General features: G+C 47.5%; 1 protein-coding gene across 3 annotated transcripts in view; it reads right to left on the reverse strand.

The window, feature by feature from the left end:
• The window catches only part of RSU1 (Ras suppressor protein 1), a 200,902-nt gene extending 190,811 nt beyond the window's left edge, over positions 1–10,091 (reverse strand). For 2 of the 3 annotated variants that reach the window (XM_042945001.1, XM_042945003.1), the window contains exons 1-2: positions 9,952–10,090; positions 9,604–9,715 (exon numbers count right to left, since the gene is read on the reverse strand). In XM_042945001.1, coding sequence (XP_042800935.1) covers positions 9,604–9,712 — 109 coding nt within the window. In that variant the 5' untranslated portion in view covers positions 9,713–9,715; positions 9,952–10,090. Of the gene's footprint in view, positions 1–9,603; positions 9,716–9,951 lie in introns of all 3 variants that reach the window. The other variant, XM_042945002.1, reaches the window with a different exon arrangement.
• Positions 10,092–10,136: the final 45 nt, after the last annotated feature.

The raw sequence follows: 10,136 nt of genomic DNA on the forward strand, positions 1-10,136 counted from the left end.
TGACGGCCTGGGTTCAAATCCTGGCTCTCTTTCTCATTAGCTGTGTGACTGGAAGTTAACTTAAGTTCTCTGAATCTGCTTCCTCAGCTATAAACTGGATGAGGATGAAGACAACAATCATAATGAAACTGTGGGTTTAAAAGAACTCATCCATAAGGAGAGCTTAGTACAATACCTGGTGCCTGGTAGGCAATGTGTGTTTGAACATTTGTGTGTATCACTATACTATGTATATACGGCATAGTATTTTAATTACGTGATGATTTTTCATCCTTCTAATAAAAAAAATTAAAAGGTACAAATATGTAATAGGTTAAACAGGTACCTTCCTCACGACCTAAAGGCTTAAGTATTTATAGCTCTGAGAAACCAATTTACACCTGAACATTTGCAAAATCATTAGTATACTGAGGCTGCAAAGCACGTCAGCAGTCTCTGGTCTCAGAGGCCAAGATCCCTTCCCAATAACCTGGTGTGATGTGTGCCTTTCAGCCTTTCAATGGGCTCAGTACGGCCTAAAAATTGCAAACTATTCTGAGTCCAGAGAAATTACTAACATATATGCAGAGAAATATATTAAACGAAAAGGTGCTGCATAAAGTACAGGTACATTATAACTAAAGTTACCATTTCATGTAATTCAGGTTTCTTGTAAGAAGCAATATTTCCCCAACACAGTCTCTCCAGCACCATACTTCGTCGTGTTTTAAACTAACGTTCTGTTGGAAGACGGGAGAAATGAATCCATATACAACAGAAAAAGATCTCGCATTTGGTCACTAAATTCAGTTAAGATTTGTAAGTGTTTCAGAAAACCATAGAGGGGGAGGGTCACACTGACCAGATCAAAGAGTAAGTTGCTTCTAGTGGTTTCTTCGACCATTAACGTTCTGCAACAGCATGATAAAACTAAGTTTCCAAGCCGACGGGCTGGCCGAATGCACGTTATTTGCCCAGTGCGGGGTTTTTAAGGAATTCTGAAACTGACGGCCTTGAGGTCAGGTCTGTGCCCCAGTCAGCCCTGGAAATCATCACTCCTTAACATCTGAGCCAGGCCCTCACTGTACTTCAGGGGTGCAAAAACGTGCCACAGTGTTACAGAAGCGTCCGACACACTGCAGCGTGTACCCCACCACCGGGACTTTATAGACCCTACATAACCTTCCGACTCGCCATCTGTAAGATGCTGACAATTACCATGTGCACCACAGGGTGATAGAATGCAAGCGTAACAACCACTCACCCCGACATAAACACGTGTAGATCATTCAGAACCTCTGGTGTAGACGTTATGAGCTGAATTGTGGCCCCTCAAAATTCATACGCTGAAGCCCTAACCCCCGGTGTCTCAGAATGGGGCTGTATCTGGAGACAAGACCTTTAACGAGGTGATGAAGTCGACACAGGGCTGTTAGGGTGAGCTGTCATCCAAGCTGAGTGGTGTCCTCCTGAGAAGGGGAAAGTGGACACGCACAGAAACACCACACGCGTGTGCGCACAGAGGAGAGACCGTGTGAGGACGCAGTGAGGGAGCCGCCATCTTTAAACCAAGCAGAGGGGACTCAGGAGAAACCAACCCTACTGACACTTTGAGCCTGGTCTTTCGGCCTCCACAACTGCGAGGCGTAAATGCCTGTTCTGTAACCCCCTAGTCTAGAGGGTTTTGTATGGAAGCCCTGGCAGACGAATAAAGCAGGGAATGTTATACTATCATTTGTCTTCCTGGTTTAACCAACACCTCCAATCCAAAGTACTCTTTTACATCGGTAGGCATCACACACGGGTGAAATCCGCCCAAAGGGGGCCCTGCAGATTCCATTTCTCGTGTTTCATTGAGAGAAATGCACTGACTGGTCAGCACCTCTCCATTCAGAAGCCCCTGGGTCTCCAATAGGGTTCAGGCCTGCAAGGTAATTATGAAACATGACAATATTAAAGATACTGGGAATCAGAACATAACAAAGGTGAGGTTGCTTTGACTGTGAAGTTCATGGAAGTACCATAAAGGGGGCTATCTCTACCCAAAGGAGGCAGCATGAGGAGAAAGGAAGCAACCGCCTAGGTAGCACTGGATGACAGAGCAGGAGGAGGTGTAGAATGTCCTGAGGAAAACAGAGGCTCAACAGTGACCTCTGCCGGCCAGACACTTGATCTACATGGGGCAGGAAGTCCCATGAGAAGCCCTGAGGAAAACACAGTCTCAACAGTGACCCCTGCGGGCCAGGCATTTCATCTACATGGACTGTTCCTCAGCCACATCTTTATGCTGAAATTGCTTTAAAGAATAAAAAATAAACCAGGGTGCCCAAACGTGCTATTCAAAGCAAAGGTACTGTAAAGAAATCATCTCTAGCTTTTGCTTGGCAAAACTATAACTACAGGAGTGGATCTCCTATAACTAGATACAATTTCTTTGAACCAGGTTCCTGTAAATTTATGGAAAGAGGAGACGTGATGCAGCTCTCAATTAGTAACCATATCGATTTTAGCACTGATTAGCACAATTAAGAGCTCGCTGTAATGGCAAAGCGGTGGGTGTTAACAGTTTCTGATGCTAAAAATCCAACTACTGCAGATTGATTACATAGTTCACAGTTTTCTCAACATAGCAAATATTAATTTATCAATGGACAGTTTAAAGTTTCAGTAGGTAGGAAACTCCCAGAGACTTGGCTTGGATAGCACCCATCCTGAAAAAATGCTAGGAAGTTCAACACACAGTTATTGGGGGATTTGTGGTACTTCACTTAGTCGAAAATGGCCACCATTTTTCCATGCCTGTCATTCTCCATAGACACAAGCACATCACCACCAACATCCTGTGAAATGCCCTGCTGCCTCCCCAACTACCTCCCACGTTGACCAAGGCTCTGAATTTGCCGTGTGAGGCCACGGTTCTTCCTCCTGACCTTGTCACACCAGACATGCCCATCTAACTTCCTGGCAATTCTCAATCGGGTGGGGAATGAGGCACTGGGTGCCCAGACACCATGCAGCAGAGAGATAAGCAGGCGAAGGTCACTGGAGAAGCACCATTACCGAGAATTCTAAAAGCTAAACAGACACTGCTTTGCATTTTTTTTTACACAATCATGGATAAAACAGATTTTCAGATATTAGAAATAGTGAAGATGAAGACTAATACGTGCCATGCTACTGAACTAAAGTGTGTGGCCCCAAAATTCATATATTGAAACCTAATCCCTATCTGTGATGGTATCAGGAGGTGGGGACTTTGGGAGGTGATGAGGTGAAAAGGGTGGAGCCCTCAGGAATGGGATTAGCATCCTTGTAAAAGACACCTGAGAGAAGCTCATTCTCCAGTCACCATGTGGAGGTTCTACGAACCAGGAAGTGAATCCTGGAAGCGAATCCGCCCGCGCCCTGACCTTGGACTTCTAGCCTCCAGAACTATAAGAAATAAATTTCTGTTGCCTGTAAGCCGCCCAATCTAAGGCACTGTTACGACAGCCAAACGGACTCAGACATGATGCACCAGATGGCCCTCTAGGTACTTTACAGATAATGACTCACAGCGACTCTCTGAGGTAGCTACTTTACCTTCATCATCCCCACTTTATAGATGAGAAACCCGAGGCGCGGAGAAATGACGTGACTTGCCCAAGGTTACACAGCTAGTAACCAAAAAGCTGCTTCCAAAAAATAAGAGGCCGAGGCTGACCGAAGCCGCAATGTCAATTGACTCATTATTAAATGTTCAGTCACACCAAAGGCATCATATTTTTTCTTTCTTTATTTCCTATCTGGATGAGACATTTTCCGTTTTTACACTGTCCTAAAATCAGAACTAGAACACTGAGCAGTTTATAGCATGTTCCTGATGGTTGTAACCAGGCTTCCCTCTGGAGAGTCAGGGAGGGGGCCGGGTAGGGGAGTCCTGGGTCGTGTTCCCTCCCCTGCGCTGTGCTTTCTACCCTAGCCTGCAGAGGCACAGCTCTTAGCAGAGAGCAATCCTTCTGGGGGAGCTTTCTCCAAGCACTGTGCCAGGTACAGAGGTAAGAGAGGCATGCACACCAGGACCAGAGGAGACATGTAAACCAGGCTGGATGGGATGGTGGGTTAAAAACAGCACCGGGGCGGGGCGCCTGGGTGGCTCAGTCGGTTGGGTGTCCGACTTCAGCTCAGGTCACGATCTCGCGGCCCGTGGGTTCGAGCCCCGCGTCGGGCTCTGGGTTGATGGCTCAGAGCCTGGAGCCTGCTTCCGATTCTGTGTCTCCCTCTCTCTCTGGCCCTCCCCCGTTCATGCTCTGTCTCTCTCTGTCTCAAAAATAAATAAACGTTAAAAAAAAATTAAAAAAAAAAAACAAAAACCCAGCACCGGGGCAGGGAAGTGGATGGATCAATCATACCGTCTGTCAGCAAGCACTGACAGGGGTACAGGAGGCTGGCTGGGGAGAAGAGGGGAAAGGGCTTCCCAGGCCAGGATACCACAGGGTTAAAAACACAATGGTGGGCGTATCTATGCAAGTTAGAAAAATAAAAAAGGAAAGGTCTAAGAATTATAGCTAACGTGACATGTCCTCCAGCTCCTTTATCTTTCCTAGAAGACAGCCTATATTGATAAGAAAGTACTAAGGGGGTGACCACCTCCAGGTTTAACAGAGCTTGTGAAACAGCCCTTCCAGAAAACCCATGATTATGTTTGTTGATTATCTTGCATGGTCCTTTAGAAAGACCACTGCCTCGGGGCACCTGGGTGGCTCAGCGGGTTAAGCATCGACTTTGGCTCAGGTCATGATCTCACGGTTCTAGAGTTCGAGCCCCGTGCCAGGCTCTGTGCTGTCAGCTCAGAGCCCAGAGCCTGATTCTGATTCTGTGTCTCCCTCTCTCTCTGCCCTCACTCTGTCTCTCTCTCAAAAATAAACAAAACATGGGGCGCCTGGGTGACTCAGTCAGTTAAGCGTCCAACTTCAGCTCAGGTCATGATCTCGCGGTCCGTGGGTTCGAGCCCCGAATCGGGCTCTGGGTTGATGGCTCAGAGCCTGGAGCCTGCTTCCGATTCTGTGTCTCCCTCTCTCTCTGCCCCTCCCCCATTCATGCTCTGTCTCTCTCTGTCTCAAAAAATAAATAAACGTTAAAAAATAAAAATAAAAAGAACATTAAAAAAAAAAGACCACTGCCTTGAAGGTGAGTTATTTTTCTTTATAATTTATCTGAAAGATATTTTAGCCTAACCTGAAAAAAAAAAAAAAACCACCAAAAAACTGATAAAGGTTTGACATCCAGAGGGCAATACACTTGAAGAGATAAAAAAAAAAAAAAAAAAAAAAGTCACAAAAGACTTAAATAAAAGAAACGAATAAAGTCTCCCTGGCTACTAATGGGATTCTCTGCTCCCACAGAAGCTGATTACAGGGCCCTTCAAAAGCGGCTTTATCATCCAGGTGAGGACAGCTGCACACCGCACAGGTCTGCAGCGAAATCTCTTCAATAAAGAGAACAAAATTGCTACCATTACTCTTGGAAGCTTTAAGGAGAATGTGTGTGCAGATTTCACGCCACGTAGGAAGAAAAAAAAAAAATAAGAAGGAAATAAAATGAGGGAGTAATTTCAAAGAAAGAGCAACCTGAATCTTTAGGAATCCTAGGCCAAAGTGCCAGATGCTTCGGGATCTGTAAAGTTACCACAGAAAACGTCAACATCTGACACAAATGCCTGACCCAGCCTAAGGAGCCCGCTCTCCTTGGTCCAGACTGTCGACTGCGACGGAACTGGTTACGTCTGAGGCTTATGGGCTCTATCCGGATATTCCTATTAAAGTCAACATTCACTATGTGCTCACGCAGTACCAGGCGCGGTGCTGAGCACTTGACATGCATCAGTGCCCTCGTGGCTAATCCGGTCCTACGAGGTGGGCACTTACATTTCCATGTGATGATGAGGACTCAGAGAGGTTAAGTAGGTTCTCTGAAGTTCCACACTATGAAGATCTGAACCCAACCTATGCAACTCCAGGGCCCCACTGGTAAGCACTGTATTCTCCCGCTCTGGGGGGGGGGGGGGGGGGGGTGGGGGGGGTGAGGGGGGGGTGGGGGGGGGGCTGGCTCCGCCCAGAATCTGGCTGGATGGAAAACAGCAGCATCTGTCTGATGTCTGTCTCTGGCCCATGAAGACTTCCCCATCAAAGCTTTTGGGACCTGAACGCCTGAAAATATTTTTTAAAGACAATTTACCGTCTCAGAGAAAGCAAAGTGCTGCATTTATAAGACACGATTCTCCCACGCAGAAAGACAGACGGTTCACGCGCTTCAAGGAAGTACAAAACCTCCATTCTTAGTTTCAAAACTTATTTCTTATCTTTTGCGAAACTCAACAAAGTAAAGGATAATGAAGGGAAAACTTGAGACACAACGACTATTCCCTACCCATGCAAATGAGTTGTTCCCTGCGGTGAATCTTCATGCTAAGACAGAAAACCTCACGGTTACAGTTAAAATTTTACCAATAAAGAAATAGGGGAATTCTTATGCTACAGTTTAAGTGACCAGGTCAAACATTTTAATATCTAGATTGTTAAAATATACACAGTAAGCATTATGCGTAGTACCAATAAATGAGCCCCAGTCAAGAAATGGGCTTCTGGAGGCATCCTGGAACCTTCCAGACTCCAGGAGTCCAGAAGTCAGGCAGTTACAGCAGAGAGGGGCCACTCTGTGGGTCTCCACACACCCCAGAAGCTGGAGGAGGTCAAAATCTCCAAATTTACTCCCCCAACTCCCCGAGACGCAGCCTTGCTTTTCCTTAAAGCTACTTCCCTGGGAGAATAAGGATCTTGCTCTGCACCACCTGATATTACACCGGAAACAGCTTTCTCAGGAAGCAAGTGGCTATCTTTTCTTCTTCAGTAAAAGCCAAGGCTTCAAAGAGATAATGCGAGTGAACCGAAATAGCTATGCCACTCTCCCTACTTATAAATATTACATCAAGAAACGTCTTCAAAGCCGAGGATTAGAAAGCTCCTCGGCCATGATGGGGAGCAGAAAGCCACGGGGCCACAAGTACAGCAGAGAGAGGCCTCCCGCTCACGCTCCCCATCCTCGGTTCCAGCAGAGCCTCCGGCGGTCACCATGACCTAAGCAGAGCCGGGAAGGGGCAGCACAGGCACACATCCAGATCTGCAACTGCCAGTTCAGTCCCGGGGACAGTGGCTCTGTTGCTGCCCCCAAGATGCCATCACCACTTGGGAGAGGCCGACACATCTCAAGAGGCTGAGATGCTAATTAGCACAAAAGCTAAAGCTGGAGGGCAGGCATCTTAGGGTCACCAAATACAAACACTCTAGGACTTCTCGCCCCCGTTCCTTCTGCAGAGATGGTTCAAGAGCACCAGCGCCCATCTGTCCTGGGCACAAACCACGCGTTCACAGTAAAGTTGACTCTGCTCTCTCCATGCCTAACAAGGAATCCATCATCTTTTAGGTCTCCTGGATATCTCCCCTCCTTCTCCAAAGTCACGTCCTGGTCTGGGTCTCATCCACTCTCGGGCCTAATCCGTCAGGCTTTCCGTGATCCATCCAACTTTTCTGAGCACCCACTGTGTCCCCGGCACTATAGAGCAGACAAGTATGATTACCGCACGACAGCGTTGCCCCCACTCTCCAATGTGGACGAGAGACATCTCCATGAAGAACACATCACAGTCCCGTGTAACGAGTCACGAAGCAAGGCATATCCAACTTCACAGAGAAAGGGCGGTGTTTGCTCAACACTGACAGAGAGGGCTTCACAGAGGCTATGACAACTAAGCTGATTCTTGACATATAAGTAAAAAGATGTGGGGGGGAAAGGAGAAGAAGAAAACAATACTTCGAAAGCACAAAGACCTGAAAGAGTGTGCCCTGATTCGGGATGGGCAATCTATTCAGTGGCTGGGAAAACAAATGTGTGGAAAGGACAGGCACTAAGGTAGGTTTCAGTAAGATTCAGAATGGCTCTGCCTGTCACGCCAAAGAACCTGGAGCATTACTGTTGGTAATGAACAACCAGGAGAAGTGTTGAAGGGAGAAGGTCCAACCTTAAGCCACGTTCTGCCTGAAGAAGAGTTTTATTTCACCTATAAATTATTTTTCAGGGCGCCCGGGTGGCTCAGTCCGATGAGCATCTGACTTCGGCTCAGGTCATAATCTCGCAGCTCATGAGTTCGAGCCCCACGTCGGGCTCTGGGCTAACCGCTCGGAGCCTGCAGCCTGGAGCCTGCTTCAGATTCTGTGTCTCCCTGTCTGTACCTCCCCCGCTCATGCTCTCTCTTTCTCTCTCAAAAATAAATAATAAACATTAAAAAAATTATAAAGAAATTATTTTTCAAATTTTGGAATTGGTTGTCAACGTCTAAAACTTAGGAAATTTCATATAAAAATCTGGATTCTTGGCTTCTTAAAAAACAACTCTGGCAACACTAAATCCGCATCCCCAGGTGGTGACAATTGTTTGGATGTGAGTAGCAGGTGTAGCAGCCGCCCCCTTCAGATGAGATACCTCTTATGAAGTCCATGACCACCTTCACCTGGCCCCAATGGACATGCGACTTTGCAATCTCTGGTTTAGAGAGCTACACAGTAAGGTATGTTGCAGAAAAGCAACACTTGAAAACAAAAGTGGGTAAACAGGCTCAGCAAAACCGGAAGAGGGAAAGTTAGGGAGACATCACAGTAGCACAAGAAGGCGGTAACAAAAGCCTCAACTAAGTAGAATAAAGAGCCAAAAAAGGGTAGAGAGTCAAGAAACGTTTAACATACTCCACGCATAAGAATAGTGATCACATAACTTTTCTGTGGCAATTGTTCAAGGATCAGAGACTGTATTAGGAGAAAGGAAGCATGATTCAAAAATTATTTTCTTTTTTTAATGTTTATTTTATTTTATTTTTTTAAGTTTATTTATTTTTCACAGAGAGATAGAGAGAGCGTGAGCGTGAGCTAGGAAGGGGCAGAGAGAGAGGGAGACACAGAATCCGAGGCAGGCTCCAGGCTCCGAGCTGTCTGTCAGCACACAGCCTGACGAAGGACTCAAACTCACAAAGGGTGAGATCATGACCTGAGCTGATGTCGGGCTTCACTGACCCAAGCCACCCAGGCGCCCCAATGTTTATTTTTTTAAGAGACAGAGAGAGCTTGCGAGCCTGACCGCAAGCAGGGGAGGGGCAGAGAGAGGGAGAGAGAAATCCCAAGCAGCAAACTCAAGAATTGTAAGATCATGACCTGGACAGAAACCAAGAGTGGGTCTGACGCTTAACTGACCGAGCCACCTAGGCGCCCCCAAAATGATTTTCAATTGAAAATAAAGTGGGTATTAAGTACACTGTGTGGGAAATCCACCCAAATGCAAACGATCAGCATAGACGACAATGAGGTACAGCTACACCTATCTGTGTGATTCTTTCCCTGGACTCTCAGGTTCATCTTCCAATCGGAACGGAGCGTAATTCTGACTGCAAACTTTCTGGGCTAAGCTCTCCACAAGCGAGGTTGACAAGCAGGGAGCGGGATGTAAATCTTTACAACCTCTCATACCGGCCGCCAGCTACTTGGAAAATTTGTAAACCCTCCAGCGGCTCCAAGGGGAAGACCCTGCCCGAGAACTTACACAAGCCGTTGACATCCAGCATGTTGGAGATGCCCCGGTCACTCATGTCCACTTCCGGCTGGTTCTTCTCCCGGCTCTCCTCCACCAACTTTTTCAGAGACTTGGACATGTTCTGTAGCAATGACAACAACAAGCACGTGGGCGACGGCCAGGGTGGTGCAGGGAGAGAAAGGGGAGACGCCCCGGGCTGGCACTGTCCAGTTTTCCCCCAGGCTTGGATGGTGGGCAACTGCCGGCAGGGTCCGGGTGCAGGGAGGGGGCGGGGCGGGGCAAGAGCGTGGGAAGCGTCCAGTACTACTCCGGTGGCGCGGAGAGAGGCGAACCCAAGTGCAAACCACACACACTCACCGCGGAAGGCAGCACCTAACAGGTGGGGCGAGAGAACCACAGGTTTCCGCAGGGAGCACTTGAGTGGCAAGAGATGCACTCGTTCGGAGCAAAACGCGGACCGGAACGGGGAACACGCCCTGTCCCGGAGCTCGGCGCAAGCGCACACCCTGCGGCTCGCCGCTCCACGCCCCGCCCGCGCCTGA

The sequence above is a fragment of the Panthera leo genome, chromosome B4 (genome assembly GCF_018350215.1).
Source record: "Panthera leo isolate Ple1 chromosome B4, P.leo_Ple1_pat1.1, whole genome shotgun sequence".
Taxonomy (NCBI): Eukaryota; Metazoa; Chordata; class Mammalia; order Carnivora; family Felidae; genus Panthera; species Panthera leo.